This window comes from Rissa tridactyla, chromosome 1 (genome assembly GCF_028500815.1).
Source record: "Rissa tridactyla isolate bRisTri1 chromosome 1, bRisTri1.patW.cur.20221130, whole genome shotgun sequence".
NCBI lineage: Eukaryota > Metazoa > Chordata > Aves > Charadriiformes > Laridae > Rissa > Rissa tridactyla.
Window position 1 is genome coordinate 62,973,593 of NC_071466.1, and position 16,272 is coordinate 62,989,864.

The 16,272-nt window shown below is 40.4% G+C and overlaps 1 protein-coding gene across 8 annotated transcripts; it reads left to right on the forward strand.

Moving 5' to 3' along the window:
* Positions 1-1,557: 1,557 nt before the first annotated feature.
* Positions 1,558-16,155, forward strand: BIVM (basic, immunoglobulin-like variable motif containing). Of its 8 annotated transcripts, none has more exons than XM_054189358.1 (11): positions 1,558-1,694; positions 2,981-3,583; positions 5,055-5,181; positions 5,848-5,943; positions 6,048-6,152; positions 8,073-8,167; positions 9,378-9,510; positions 10,665-10,736; positions 11,620-11,703; positions 13,635-13,731; positions 14,646-16,155. In XM_054189358.1, the coding sequence occupies exons 2-11, from the start codon at positions 3,094-3,096 to the stop codon at positions 14,934-14,936; spliced, it is 1,590 nt and encodes a 529-aa protein (XP_054045333.1). In that variant the 5' UTR covers positions 1,558-1,694; positions 2,981-3,093; the 3' UTR covers positions 14,937-16,155. The 8 variants fall into 8 exon arrangements, with proteins under 8 accessions (XP_054045333.1, XP_054045360.1, XP_054045369.1 ...); XM_054189385.1 differs by having other exon boundaries at positions 1,564-1,580; XM_054189394.1 differs by having other exon boundaries at positions 1,569-1,694; positions 3,085-3,583.
* The last annotated feature ends 117 nt before the right edge of the window (positions 16,156-16,272 follow it).

Here is a 16,272-nt window from a genome sequence, read left to right on the forward strand (position 1 = left end):
TGACCCTTTAGCTCCTCTCCCTTCTCTCTTGATGTACTTTACAGGCTGCAATCACATTCCTCCTCAGCCAGTCTCCTTTAGTGAGGGGGAACTTTAAAGATGTTTTTGTTTAAAAAGAAATTTCATAGCTGTAGAATTCACAGAACATCCGTCCTCTTCCCAGCAGGGCGGCATCGGCACGTTAAAAAAAGGCAGAGCAGCGACGAAGTAAAGGTGACACACACAGCTCTCCCCTCCTGCCTCTTTCTCCTCCAGCTTTTCCCCCCCACACAGTCGCAGCCCGGGGGAATCTGCGTACAGCTCTGGCACTGTTTGTCAGCACCCAAACAAGCCGTGAAGAAAAAAAAAAAGCAACCTAATTTTAGTCCTGGCTGGCAAAGCCAACGCTGCTGCTATCCTAATGCCTATCATTTGGCTCGGAGAAAAAATGCTTTGGAGGCAGAATTGTTTAATTACTTCAAAGGCTGTTGGCCGACGGAGGCTCAGCAGACTTCCAGCTGGCGAAGGCAGCCGGGATGCTCTCCGAAGGCAGCCGGGACACTCTCCGCAGCAGAGGCAGGTCCCCAGTCTGATCCAAGGTCTCGTCTTACTCCTGTCCAGGTGGTGGCAAACTCGTCTGTGCCCACCGTTGCCAGGTTGCAGACTTCTGCAACTCTGCTCTGCCTAACCACTGACAGCAGTCACATAACTATAACGCTAGAGAAGAGACTTGATTCTTCTTTCCATTATTTGAGGCCCCTTTCAAAGAAACACTGCCGGGACCCGGGGGTCCCATGGGCGAGGGCACCCCACTGTCATCACCAGCGCCAAACCCTCCGTCAGCAGCACACCACCTAACTTTTTGATCCGTTTTGGTTTTTTATTGTAGATTTTATAGCTTACGAATCTGAATATTCCAAACCAAATCCATTTTTAATAATTGTGGCAGTATCGAACGCGCTCCCACTCATGTATTCAGCGTCACTCTGTTTGTTCACGTTGAAGATACGCGGTGAAGATGAGACGGGACATACCGTCGGCAGTTCCAGACACCGTTACCTGAAACAACCTCCTGCCCCTTTATACGGATCTCCCGAGGCGTTTCTGTCACACGGATGCTTACTGTGGGCCGAAGGACACCAAGGGAAACTCGGGACACATGAGGCCCGGACCCTGTCCCTCGTCCAGCAGGAACCCAGCGCTCACGGTTACGCTCCCCGGCCCTGAGGAGGGGACGCAACCATGTCCCCAGCGCCACGCCGAACTCGACCCACAACTTGCCCCCGCCCCATCCCCGACCTGCTCCTCCCTCCCCCGCCGGCGGGCCAGCAGCGGGCGAGCCCACGAGGGCGCAGACGGGGGGGGACGCGCGCGCGCACACACACGGCCACAGAGGTGCTTCTCACGGCGCCGAGGCGCAGCCGCCGCCTCGCCGGGACACGCGCGACCGGTTCCTCCGAGACAGCGTGAGGGCCCGCAGCGGGGAGCACAGGCCGGGGCCACGGCCGGGCCGCCCCGCGCCCGCTCCCCCCCCTTTCGGCTGCGGGAGTTGGTGCGGGCCGGCGGCGGCGCTAAGGAGGCGGGGGGCGGCGGGGGCGCAGGTGAGCCCGCCGCGTGGCTCCCGCCCCCGCCCTCTCGTGCGCCGTGTCTGTTTCCGGCGCGCTCGCGTCCCCGCTCCGCCGCCGGGGGAGGCGACGCAGGCGGGCGCCGCGCAGGTAACGGGCCGGGAGCGCGGGCCGCGCCGCGCAGCAGCCGCCGTTCCCCTCCCCACACCGCCGCCGGCCCTCGCAGGCGCCGGGGAAGGGAGCAGGCCCACCCTCCCGGCCAGCCGCGAGCCCTACCCCCAGCCCGGGGCTGTTCACTCTGGAACCGACCGGTGGCGGCGCCGGGGGGGTGGAGCCGGGCCGAGGCCCCGATTGGCGCCGCCCCAACCCTGCCGCCCCTCCCCGGTGCTGAGGCCGGGTGTGTGGGCCTCCCCGGTGGGCGAGTCCTGGGGGAGCTGGGGAGAGCGGGTCCTGCCGGCGCTGCTCGGCGGAGTCGGGGCCGGGCGCCGCTTGGCTGCCTCCGTGGCCGGCAGTTGCGGAGTCCGTGCGTGTGTTTTCCCGTTGCCTTGTAATCGTTCAAGTAGAGCCCGGCTCGCGTTCGGTTGGAAGGCCCGCTTTTGGCGGAGGAGGATTGGCGCGCTGTCGGTTCGGTTCGGTGACCAGAAGTCGAGTGTCGCAGGAGGAGGCTCTCGAGTGGAGCTCCTGCCTGCCAGGTTTCCCATCTGTGTCTTCGCACCGCAGACATGCAAGCTGCTGAGATGATGGAGAATGCATACTGTCAATTTGCTTTTCAAAAACAGATCATTAAAGCCAAGCCAGCCTTCTAAATTTGTTTTTTGATAGTTCTTAGCTACTATAAACAAAATCTGACGCGTTTCTTTCTCATATCATAAAAATAAAAGGGAACCCTCAACAGCTGTACAAGGAAAGCAATGGAACAGATTGAGGGTAGTGTTGTCAACTTACAATCAGCAGAAGTAATAGTTACTGTAATTTTTTGTAAGCTTGAATTCCACTCACAGCAAAAGTATGCAGGATTCTTCAGAATTAAGTGACTTTAAGTTGCTGTTTCTGACTTATTAATTTGCATAAATTATTTTGTGCTCCGCATACGCAAGGTATTGTGACTATAAAGAAACAGAAGTGATCAACCATAACTATGTAAATGTAGGAAGGTGTCTGGTTTGGGTGTCTTTTTTCCCCCCACTCCTGTATTGGTTTACAAGTCTACTTGTGATGCCTTAATCATGATATCACTGTGGTGTATGCTGTTGGCACCTCACAAATAATAAAAAGTGCTGTTTGAAGAATTCTAGAGGTGCTTAGGAAAAGACATGGTGTATGGTGTAGTGTATCTTAAAAGGTATTTCCGCTTTTATTGGATATGAGTTCAAAAATAAGCTTTGTGTGTTTTATGTTGATAGAGACACCTGTACTAACTTCTCAATTTCTTTCAGGTACCTCGTGGGTAGCTTGCAGAGGCAATGGAAGCAATGATGCAAACTCTGTTGTAATTAAAACGTAAAGAAAAAATATTCTTATCTGTACCATACTCTTTCAGTATCATTCAATGCCTAACATTTCAGAAGATGAAAAGGAGAATGGTTCTGGAAATAATGGAAACACTGAAAACAAACCCGGGAAAGAATCCCCAGAAGCTTCTCTTCACGATCCGGTGAAGCCATACTGCGTGTCAGACGCCTCCACTGCATCCTTGGTGTCTAGGGGAGATGGGCATTATCCATGGGGATGCCCTGTGACTCATACACGAGAGAAATTTTATACCATCTGCTCAGACTATGCTTTTTTAAATAGAGTAACATCTATTTGTAAAAGCCAAAGTGCTTCAGTTAGTGCCTGTCTGTCAGGCAGCGCTGCCTTAAATGTTGGAAATACCACACCAAGCTTACTCAGCATTCAAACTGGTGCTTCAGAGATAATCTACAGTGAAGATACTAACTTGGAAAGCTTACCTGGTGATCTTGGAAAGCTTCCACTGGCATGGGAAATCGACAAATCGGAGTTCAATGGCATGACGACAAATCTGAACAACAAAGCAGGTGAGGTGGTGAAGATTTGATAATGTGATAGGAAGAGGCTTCATGTTCACAACCTGTTCGTGGGGGGGGGCTGCTCAGCACAGGTGTCTCTTGAGGAAGTGCTATAGATGAGCCTGTACGTCATTTCAAACAATTTGCTCATCAGGACAGGAGAGGTGTAGGAGGTGTGAAAGTCAAGTGTAGCTGCCTGGGGAAGTGGCTCTAAACCAAGGCTGGCTCCTGCTTAACTGTGTGTGGTTTTTTGGGGTATTGTTTGGGATGGCTTCTGGTTTGCCTATGTTTGTGTTTTCTTTTTTTTTTTTTTCCCCCGCTTGGGTTTTTGTGGTCTTTTTTTCTTTCTTTTCAGTAGGAAAGTGCACTGTGCAGTCGTTACTTTTATCTGTTAAGTACAGGTCTGTCACTTGCAGAAATGTTTCAAGGTACTTCAAAAATGTATTTTGCAATTAAAGATATGTTTTGTTTATGACAAGAAGTAAATTAAACCAGTACAGTTACCTAGGAAAGCAACTGGTTTCTGTAACAGAATTGTATTTATTTTGATTTGCTAGATCTAGACAGTGTTAGGGAGCCCATTTCTTTAAAACTGGCTGTTTTGCTGCCTCCTGTGTTCTCTCTCTGCCTAGTCACTGTGAATCAAGCACTTGCATACACACTTGGTTTTCTTTGTCCTGTAATCCCTCTGCTTATCTAGAGAGGGCTATAAATTTTTTTCTTAATGGCTTGGCTAGCTAGTCAAATTGCTGTTTTCTGTACCTTAGTATAAGACCAGTTTAGCAAAACTTAAAGACGTGTCTGGTAAGTTGCTCTTTTCTTTTCATGTGTACATGTAGTGTCCTTAAATAAAAATATGAAACAAATGATAATATCTTACAGGATGGGCATTTTTGCTAAAATATATGTAGTATATTTCATTTGGATATGATGGTTTCAAAATGGGACAGAAATACTCCTGCTCTAGCATATGGCCCAACTCTTCTTTTTCCACTACCTCAGTGGCTTACAAAAAGGAAAAGACCTTGGTGGGTATATTATTATTACTGTATTTGCATATAAGCTTTCATCAGAAGGTGTAGCTAGTTACAGAGTTTGGCTGTGGAAAAACAAGTGTTTCATTATATTTCGCTGTGCATTTAATGTTGGAGATGGGAAGTCCATGTTGGTCTGAGAGTCTTATTTCTGGGATGAATGATTTAACGCATTAGAATAATCAGATTAACTGCTCTCGCTAAGCAGTCGGGCAGGTCATCATTAATTCTATTCAGATGTTTATGGAGCTAATGTCAGCTTTACAAACCTGTTGACAGACTTGATTATGTATTTGAGCTTTTTCCTTCAATTAATGTTTAGCTCCAGTTTGCATTTACTGACACAATCAGCATCTCTATTTGAGGTATATGCTATTACTAAAAATATTTAAGAAGAAAGATTTGAAAGGTAAAATAGGCATTCGTTTCTGAAATTTGTTTTGCAGGCAACATGAAGAAACAAGCGGCAAAGAAAAAATCTGTTGACAAAAAAAGCAAACAATACAGGGAGTGTCCTCAGCGTTCTGCTCTTGAAGATGTGAAGGAGAGGAAAGTGTTGGACCTCCGGAGATGGTAGTATTTATTACTTGTATTTAAAATTATTCCCATAAAGCTTCTTGGTAAACACTGTTGCTGGTTATCTGATTTCAAACTTCTTTATGTCTTCATACTATTTTTTTTTTAGTAGAAATGGGGATATATTAATTGTACATACACTAAATCTCATGCTTTCTACAAGGAGAATGAGAGCTTCTTTCCCACCAGTTGAAATTATAAAACCATTTTTCTTTCTAAACATTTCTTTCAATAAGAATTTTTTTTTGTGGGGGTTCATTGATAAAAAAGAATGCAAATTCATTAGCATGGTCAGGCAAAAAGTAACCTTAAACATAGTACTGCTATTTCTGACTCCTGATTTTTCTTTTCACTGCATAATACTTGATCAGAATCCGTCAGTTCTATACAACCTATATCATATGCATATAGTTCACTAAATTCACTTAGTTTACTGAATACAGTAGTATCTGACAAACTTAAAGGAATTGATTAATGTATGTGCTGCCGCCCCCCTTTTTTTTTCTTTTCCTAAAGAATGCACTTTTTTATATACAGGTGACATAAAAACATTTAATATAACATGGCACTTCAGTGGCTTGGCATACAGAAAAGTAGTTCAGCTTGCTCCTGTAATTCAATCAAGAATGCTGACTAATGTGTTTGGGATTTTGTTTGTTTTAGGTATTGTGTTAGCCGACCTCAATACAAGACTTCCTGTGGAATTTCATCCTTAGTGTCTTGCTGGAATTTCTTATATAGTACACTAGGAGCTGGAAGGTAAGTCACACATAGACCGCTTTGCCTCCAGAGAGTCTAAAATGTGTTGCTAATTACTTGATTAAACAATACTTTTTTTTTCCTTTTTTTTTTTCCTTCCCCAGTTTACCACCTATTACTCAAGAAGAAGCTTTGCATATACTGGGCTTTCAGCCCCCATTTGAGGAGATTAGGTTTGGTCCCTTCACTGGAAATACTACTTTAATGAGGTATGCTTGGTCCTTTTGGTGCAGCTAAACTGTTAACGTATGCAAAAATAATATAGAGAGATATAACAAGAGATAGAACGTTTAAAAATACAGTAGTAGTTCATTTATTTGAAAATAAATATTTGAAAATAAAAAGTTGAAATGAACACGTTAATCCTCTTAAGTTTTAGAATAATGTAGCATACCTGGGTACTCTGACAGTGCCCAAAGAAACTTTTCAAAGAGTGTTTTGCACTAGCCATTTTGTATAGTGCCAACTTGCTACACAGATGAGGTGAATGTGAAATTCTATTTGATATTTGGTTCCGTTTGTTTAATGGTTATATAATACTCTAATTAATCCAGTCTCCTGGTCAGGAAATTTTTTCTTTACCCTAATTTTCCTGCTTTTGAAAATGTGTGTTAAACGCTTGTTAAGTCACTGAAACAGCCTGAAAAGGCAATTGATATACTAGTAGCTTTATGTAAAGAATAATTTCAGAGTTGAAAATGAGGTAGAGTGCTGCACCTCTGCTGCAGTGACCTGTTCAGGAGGAGGAGGGGCAAAAAAAACCCAACAAACTCCCCAAAAAAACCAAACTAAAAAAAAACCGGGGCTGAAGTCAGAGAACACCTGAACTTGCAAATTCTGTTTCATTTCTGCTCTGCTGTTTCGTGATCTTGATGAATTTGTTCTAAAATCTTTGTTGTGTGTTTTGTTTTGTGTGGATATTTTTTTTTTTTTTAATTCAACTCATAAGGAATTTTAGTATTAAACAGGGCCAGGAACATATTGTAATGAGTGTTGAACATCTTGACAGGGCTTTGGTGTGTTACCCTTCTGTGAGATTTAAAAATTTTGCGCTGTTCTTGCCTGTTTTCATGAGTTGCATCTGATATAGTTGGTATTTTTTGAAGGCAATATATAGGGCTCGGCACAGAATGCAGGTGCTGGATTTGAAAATGTGGCAGCAGTCTGTTCTTCGATGGTAGCATACTGGCTAGATCATTGAAGAGTGTTATGAAAACTTCCTTTTATGCCTTAGGAGATGTGGATCTAGGTTTTATATCCCTTTATGAGTGTGTCAGGGTATAGCAACCCTTATAGACAAAGGTGATAAAATGTTCTGTCTCTTTACGTCAACAGTCTATATAGATGAAAGTTAAATTTGTAATTCTTCTTCCTCTGTGAATGCCTTATGCGCTGCAGAAAAGTTACCCCTTACTACGTTTTTTTCTGCCTGGTCAAATAATTTTTAAGTACTCAGACTGGAAAGCAGGAGGGCTGAGAGCCAACGCCATCACCTGTCATGGCTTTACGATTGAGGTATCTTCAGAGATGTGAATTTGAACCTTCTAATGTGGAAAAGTAATATCTGAGACAAAATCTTCTTTGTGGACCTCTCCTTACTGCTGCTGTGAGGAGTTGCAGTAAGGGACTCCTGTAATGCTTGGGTGTTGTGAAGCTTATGTGACAGAAGCCTAACACGATATGCAGAAAGTCTCACTTGAAGGGTCCTGCCTTTTGGTGTCTTAGCAGATTCCCTTCGTGTAGCTTTCAAATCACGGTTGAAGCTTGGCACCTCAGAATTTGAGTGTCTTTCTAAAGGCTGAGTAACTGAAAGCTCGAGGTGACTGGACTGAGCACAATAGAACCAACGTTTCAAATCCAGCCCTTTGGTTATTACAGATCTATGTGGGGTCTGAAAAAGCAAAATGAAGGGGGCGGCTTTAAGTATTAATTTATGTCTCTAGGATGTGTTAAGTTTTGTTTGCTGTTAGGGTACCACGGTCACTTACAATCTATATACTAACGTCGTAGGTACTTAGTAGCACACAGAGGCTTTTTTTCTAAACTGTCAAGCAAAGGAAAAGCAGGAGGAAAGAAAATTGCATTTAATAACTCTTGAGTTACTACAATCTTTAAGCTTATTGTTTCAGATGGTTTAGGCAAATAAACGATCACTTCCGTATCAAGGGATGCTCATATGTTCTGTATAAACCTCACGGGAAGAACAAGACAGCTGGAGAAACTGGTATGTAGCTAATCCTAAAGCATTAATCTTACGGTATATAAACTGAAAAAAATCCTACAATGTGTAGCATTTGACAGGACAAATTCTGTAAGTAGTACTTTCAGTTTGAAATAAGCTATCAAATAGCTCCAAATCGCCTGACTTTTCTGGTTTTACTTTATTTCTTATTTTGCTAAAACTTTCATTTGTACTTTTATTTTGATAAAATATATTCTGTGCCTATATATTGTGCTATTAGAGATCTGGAATTGTAAGGTATCCAGGAGGATGCTGCACTTTAAGTTCTGTGTTGGTATCCTGGAAGATCTGTATTAAATCTGTATTAAAAATTTAGAATGTACAGCACAAAAGTACTAATGTATCTAACAAATGTTTTATGCTTTTAAAAAATGCAGTTTTAAGGTTAGTAAACTCATGCATTCTGCCTGACTTTGACTCTAAACACTAGATGAATATTTAGTTTATGAAGCTGCATTTTAATGCCTACTTTTAAGTGTGCTACCTAAAGAAAAATTATACCTTTATACACAGTTTATTAGCCTTTGGTATAGTCTGGGTAATTATTTTCTAACTGGAGGGTTCTTTAAAAGGATAAAACCATACTGAAAAGTTTTTGGGGAAATTACTAAAGTGGAAATGTTTTGTTGTTGTTCTTGGTATCTCATTTGAGAATTCTGTCACGTTTTAGAGCCTTTTCTAGTCTTTTCCTGGAACTGAGCGCTGCAGTCAAATTACAAAATATTGTATGCCCAAATATGGAATGCATTCCTGAGAGTAGGAAGCTCATGATACCAAAACGTTTGAAAGTGTTGATATTACATCAGTATTATCATTGATGTGCCACATTTGACTTGGTGCAGTGGGACTGCATTTCCTAGGTTAAGAGATATTTTTGGTGTTTTTTTTTTTGTTTTTGCAGAACAGGTGATTTTTAATATGACTTTGATCTAAATACCATGCATACTTTATATTGCATTTCCCTAGTACAGACTGTGTGGCAGATGTTATTTTTTTTTTTTCTGTACCAGGCAGGAAATTAATTACAAAGAAGTTTGAAATCAAAACTGTATTTTGTGCATGCCTGTCAGGTCATGTCCTCTAATTTAAAAAGCAGTGTAACTATTTTATGTTATCAAGTAGGTCTTTTCTTGCTTAATATGTTATGCAGGATCCAAAGTGCTCAGTACTGTAACCTGGTCTTTCTTTGTAGCTGCAGGGGCCCTTGCAAAGTTAACTCGTGGACTAAAAGATGAATCAATGGCCTACATCTACCATTGCCAAAACCATTATTTTTGCCCAATTGGATTTGAAGCAACCCCAGTAAAAGCTAGTAAAGCGTACAGGTAAGATACTGTGTTTATGCTGATTTCAGTGGAGGAAACGTACAGAAAAAATTACTGCAAGTTGATACCACTTTTCGCCCTAAATAACATGAGCAAAAGAAGACAATCCCTGACAAAATTAGCAGATACTGATAGAGGGGAGTGCCAGACAGTGGAAAGAGTAGGTCCCTGGTGTAAGGTGAGCCTTAGTCTTGCAATGTGCCTACCAAGCAGTCTGCCTTTTGGCTGTGTTGAAGATGGAGAGTCACGTCAAGCAATGGAGAGTGCTAGCTCTGCTTTTAGAGTTCAAAATGGTAATTGTGTGGAGGTAATAAAGCGTAATCATCAACATCTAATTTGTTCCCAGTGTGACACTGTGACCATGTGGATAATGAAAGCTTTAGTATGTAAACAAAAGAATATAGAAGTTTTTTATTAAGACTGTATTCACTGACATGAGTGTGAGTGAGAGAGAAATGCGTGAGAAGAACTTGGAAAATATGCCCCAAACAGAAGTCCCAACACATCAGTCTACTTAAATTTAGCAAAAGGTTAATGGCTTGCTTACTTGATCTTATTTAAGGTTAAGGCTTACTAAGTAAGAATCTGCACTGGGAGAGCAAAGTAAAAAAAAAAAAAAATAAAAAAAATTTGTTTACTAGATTGAAAATGCAGTTTGAGAAATAATATGGTCTAGTGTGTGGAAACTTAACATGCCTTATATCTAGTTTGAGTTTATATTGTTTAGTGATGGCTGAGAGCAGAAATGTCAATACTTTACCCATGGTTGAAATGGATTCTTAGTCACTAGTGATATTATTTTTCAGTCAGTATTAGATTTTCTTCCTAAAAACAGATCTCTTCTAACAGTGTACCATGAAGTAGTGAGCTTTTATAGCCTTATTTTTGACTGGAGGTCAGACAGAAGAGCATCCTGTTCTCTTCATATCTTCTAATATCTGGGGAAAGTTATGTTTAAGTTTGAGAAGCACTGTCAATAGATTCTGCAGTAGTTCTTGTTTGCCTGTTTTTTGCATTAAAGTTACAAAATAGAGCTTTTCTTTAAAAATCAAGCTAAGACTATTTAAGTTCCAAAAGAAATGGGTAGATAGGTTGCTAGGCTGAGCTTAGGAGACAGTTCCTAGGTCACCCACAGACTTCCTGTATGATCTTAGGTTGCTGGATTTGGACTCGGGAGACCTGGGTTCAGTTCCCAGTTCAACCACAGACTTCCAGTGTGACTTTAGGTAAGTCAATTAATCTATCCTGTGCCTTGGTTTCCCATCTGTACAATGATGGCGTACCTTGTTATCTTAACAGGGAATTATAAGTAAACAAATCATTACAAGCAGTGAGGCCATATGCTGTCTAATTCCCTAGACAGAAAAATCTCAGGTTTTGTTACAGTAGAAACTGAAATAGTCTTTCACGGGGTAATTTTACACAGGAAGTCACAGAACAGTCCTCTGTATCTCATCGGTCTGTCCTGATGGCTGTCACAAATTTTCCTTGAGAAGGCTACTGCAGGTTTTGAGTTTCTTAGAAGTTTCTCACAAACTTGAACAAGTATAATTTGAGCTTGTGGTGGTGTTTTTGTTTTGTTTTTTTTTTTTAAATATGTGGTACTAGATGCTTAGGAGGAAGGGATTGAAGTGACCATTGTTTTTACGTGGGTTACCCTACAGATGCTAGTAACAACTGTCAGCTGGGGTGTAGTTTAAAAATAGTAGGAGAGGCTCTTTCCTGACTCTGTTATAGACATCATGGATAGGGAGGAAGATGTTTGTTCCACCTTCATGTGGCTTTCCACAACTCTTACTTCCATTGTTATGTATATATTTATATTTGCATCTTCTACTAGACTGCCTTTCATCCAAGTAACGCTATTTTTTTAGGAAGATCTGTCTTTTTCCCCAAATAATAAGCAATAGCTTGTATCTTGCATCTTGCTTCCAGGCCTTGTGAAACAAAAAGTTTCGCTGTATGCAATTGCAAACAGTATTTATAGAGCAGGAGGAAACAATTTTGAATGTTGGAAAAATCCTAAAAGGAACAATGGAATGTTAATCTCTCTTTTTCTTTTTAGTATGCACAATAAATCTTACTAGGATTGTATCTTCTATTGAACAGAGGTCGTGGCTTGCAGCAAGAAGTAGAATATTGGATCTTAATTGGAGAGCCGAGCAGAAAACATCCAACAATACACTGTAAAAGGTATGTTACTTAGGAAGAATATAAAAAAATATGTTTTCTTTCAAAACAACTTGTATTTCTTTACTGAGAGTCACCAGGTGACTCTTTGGTTCTTTTAAATGAATATACTATAGTTCTAACAGAAGCTGGCGCTTTAGTGAGAAGCTTCATGTTTTGACCTCAAGGCTGTCTCTACAGTTTTATATCATGTGGCAGGACACGTGTGGGCTGCTCTGAAAGCCAAAGCCCGTTTCTCCTGTTTGAGTGTGACACAGCTCATGTTAGTCAGGAAGAAAAAGACACCTCAGCTGCCTGCGATTATGCCAGTTGTGACTTACAGGCCGAATGAACCTTGGAGGAGCTTACGTTGCAGTTGAGGGTGTTCACAGGCTTGTCTGGGGTGTGTACAGGATATTATGCCGCTACCAAGATCTCCTAGCCCAGATGCAAGGTACAGCCTGTACTCTGCTGTGTTATTACTTTATCAACACGTTTATGATGTTTGGCTCATATGAAGTTGGTGTCTAAAACTAGGCATACAGACAAGGAGAGTTAGAGGGCACTATGTAGAAATTTCATCAATCAGTTATACTTGTCATGATAAATTAATAGAACAGCTTTCTTAGTTTTACTTGACTTATGAGTTCATAATGCTTAATATTAATTTCTGAAATGAGAACAGTGCAAAAGAACAGTATTTCTCAAGAAACCAATTCTGTGGACAAAACATAAGCTTCTCTGACACCCCCAAGTTAATTGTGGAGATATTTTTTTTCTTGATAAAACAGCTGTGAAAAAATAATAAAAAAAAATTACACAACTTAACAACTTCTGCTTTATTTCATCTTCTTTATTCTCTGATTATTTTGAAAAATTCTTTCAAAGTCCTTATCTGATGGTTTCATAGCCAGTCAGATCTACACCAGTACCAAAACCCCAGCTATTTTTTTTTTTCTGTTTTGATTTGTCAGTGATGTGACTGTCAATAACTGCAAATAGCTGCATATTTTGGACTAATGAGATTAAGTGCAACAAAATAAAAATCACATTATGCCTGTGGTTGCTGCACTGAGAAATGGCGTACTGTACATCCCACTAACAGAATTTTGTCCTGTGGTATATAAGCTACAAATGGCACAGGAAAAGGTTTCTGAATATAGAATACAAACCTTTGTAATATTACCTTTTTGATTGTGGAGACATTCTTCCTCCTGCTACGGTCCCAATGAGAGCTAGCAGAAAGTTCTGTGCTTAAGGCAGGAGGGAAAAGATGGGGGTGGAAATGGATTTTCTGAACTTGGAGGGTGGTGTTAAAGAAAAACAGTTAATTAGACATTGACAGAAATTAAATGTGTAGGCTTAAAGAGGTCTGGAATATGGGGATATTTGTTTCAGTTGGGCTAGAAGGAGCTGTGAAATTCTGAAGAGCTGAGTGAATGGGGAATGATTAAATTGATAGTTTATTACAGATGGAATTAAATAAAATAGAGTAGCAAGTTATGGTGAGAATTGTCTGGTAAAAAGAGATTTAGTGGGCGAAAAAAAAACCCCCAAGGGTTTGAACAAAGTAATATAAAAGGGTAAGAGATGATTAAATAAGTAAAAGCTAGTGTTTCTTCTTGCCTAAGCCACACTTTGCTGCTTCCTTTCACAAACTGATGAATTGGTAAGGGTAAGCAATGCAATTAATGACTCATGGTTCTCTCTCTCATTTTGGAAAGTGTTTGCCAAGAGCAGGAATAATCACCGAGTGCTTGGATTAAAAGTGACGCTTTTATATCTAGCTTGATGTCTCTAATACTGAGGCTTTTATATCTTTACATGTTTAGCTTTAAATCACTGGTAAGACTATTTAAAGCTGCAGATCTGTATTTGCATGCGTGTGTACATGAGTCTTAGTGGTGCTGAGGCTTCGTGAATGTCAGCTGAGTAGTAATGATCTTATTCTGTAGGTGGGCAGATATTGTCACTGACCTAAACACCCAAAATCCAGAATATCTAGATATTCGACACCTAGAGAGAGGATTGCAGCATCGAAAAACAAAGAAGGTAGGTAAACTTACTTAGATGGGAGGGAATTCATAGTAGATTTTTGTCGAACTTATTCATCCTTCAGCACTGTAAGATAACTTCACTGAAAGAAATTTGTTATGAAGTGTTGCTAAAGATAAAAACCAAATGTACCAGAGTCCTTTATATTTACTTGCAGGACAAGATACAATACAGCAGTAGCCTGGCATATGCTAGGATGAACCAAGGTATCTGTGTGTACAGTATATTTGGTCACAATGTTTAACCTTGCTGCTTAAAATGTAGGTGCAGCAAGTATAGAAATACTCTGCAGACAAATTACAGACATCCTTTTGGTGCATGGCCTTCTAGTGACATATAAGCAGGAAAGAAAGTACAGTAGAGCATCAAACATAAAAGAACGCATGTATATTTGTTGTGTGGACTTACTGTCAATATATACAGCTTCCATTCCTATAGATAAGACTATATCTTGTGGGTAGGGATGTATTTTTGATTTGCAGATTTAAAGTCTATGAGAAATAATAGGCTGAAGAGATGATTTCAGATGTGGAGACCCTGTGGAAGACTGTCAGCAAGATGAGAAGGGACCAAAAGAGATAGCTTGTGTCAAAGTGGCTGGAGAGTAAAAAAGACTAGCAGAAGACAAGTTATACTAGCCCATGAAAGTTAAAAAGGATAGCTTAAAAAGATGAGAAAGGAGGCAGTAATTGAATCTGGAAAACAATAAAAATTGATTGAGCTGAGTTGTTTGTTTGTGGATATGGCTTTTTGGTGGTGGGGTTTTTTTTGTGTGTGTTGGTACAGGGTGGGGGTTTTTTTTAATTTTTTTGAAGAATTCTGTTACCTGACAAGATGTTCATTTCAAATATCTATGTATGTTAGAAAGGTGCCTGTGTGCATTTAACAAAGAACCTTTTTACTTTGATTAGGTTGGAGGAAATCTTCATTGCATCATTGCCTTTCAGAGACTTAATTGGCAAAGATTTGGTCCTTGGAATTTTCCATTTGGAAATGTTAGACAGAATAAACAATCTCAAACACAAGGACAAGGAATTTCCAAATCTGAGAGTGAAGACAATATTTCTAAGAAACAACATGGGCGACTTGGTCGATCTTTCAGTGCTGGCTTTCATCAAGAATCTACGTGGAAGAAATCTAATCTTCGTGAGAGGAGGAACAGTGGGTATCAGAGTTATAATGATTATGATGGAAATGATTAAAATTAACTTTAGATAATAGAGTTGACATATTAAAGTTAGTTTTAATCAAGGCATATTAGGGATCTTTAGTCCTAGAATACATATGACTAGAAATTATGGTATAAGATATAGCTTCATAATTATTAAGTAAATCTGATGATACGTTTGCAATGGATGAGATCTGATGTATAAAATGACAGATAAGCACAGATTATTGTACCTTTGCAATCAAAAGTAAATATGACAGCAAAATCAATCATTTCTTTTGAAATAATTGTACTATGTCCTGATCTGTGAAAACAAAAGAACAGATTGAAATTAGTCAATGTAATAAACAGACTTCATTGAAAACACTTAGTATTCAAAAGCATGAAAACTTATGATATGACTTTATGAAAAGGGTTACTCTGCAAATGGTGTAGGGTTAAAAGTAGACATTGATTTCCTTTTTAACACTCCATTTTATTAAGGCTGCCCATATCCAGTGAAAAGGAAAAAAAATTATATAGGTTAGAAAACCATGGCAGACTTACAAAGTGAATGTACATTCTCCATTTAGTTCCCAGTAGACTTCTGTCAGTCAGATAATCATATTTTGTCAAGCAGGTCTCAGTTTGTTTTCCTGTAGCTGGATGCCTGTTTTAGGCTGAGAGGAATTGCCTGTGGCAGGGAAAGTTTGAGGACGGACCGTCTTTATTGCTTTTGCTCTGTGGGTACAGTGGCTGAATTCTTACCCTGGAGCCTCTTGAGAGCATGGACTCCCTTAACGTAAGCTTGTGAAACTCAGTATAAAAAAGCTGCATTTATCATTAGCCAAATGAGCTAGCTGAACACTGCGTTCTGTTGGCAGTTCTTCTCCTTGTTCAGTCTTAAAACCTCTGTCATTTTTCTGCTGCTCTTTTCGTTTTGTATGAAGGGTATGCAAGTGCCGAAAATTGCTGGCAGCCCTGATGATATACCTCTCAGCCAGCAAAACAATTCAAGCTGTTTCAGGTGTCCACGTGCAGTCTCTTTTTCTTTTTTTCCCTGATGTGAAATTTATCCACTTGTTTGCCCAAACACATCTGAACAGTTGTAACTTTCTGTGTACAAATGTTCATACCTGCTCAAGGATTAATTTTTTTGACATAAAAAGATTTGTCATGGAATGCAGGGGTTTTGTATAGGTTGCTGCTTTTGTTAACCAAAAATGGGAGACTTTTAGACTTTTGTTCATTCAATAAAATTTGTTTTCTATTTTGTTGTTTGCTTTTCATTTGTCTTGGGAATGGTGACCCTATGTTTAGTGAAGGTTTTCAGGAAAGTAGGTAAGCGAAGGATCAGAATTGCAATTCCTGTTTAGCGAAATAATCCTGGA

Bases quoted from the DNA above. Each gene is read 5' to 3' on its own strand.
- BIVM (XM_054189358.1), top strand. From the start codon at position 3,094: ATGCCTAACATTTCAGAAGATGAAAAGGAGAATGGTTCTGGAAATAAT. The intron at 9,511-10,664 runs GTAAGATACTGT...GTATGATCTTAG, and splicing joins AAAGCTAGTAAAGCGTACAG to GTTGCTGGATTTGGACTCGG. The intron at 11,704-13,634 runs GTATGTTACTTA...CTTATTCTGTAG, and splicing joins CCAACAATACACTGTAAAAG to GTGGGCAGATATTGTCACTG.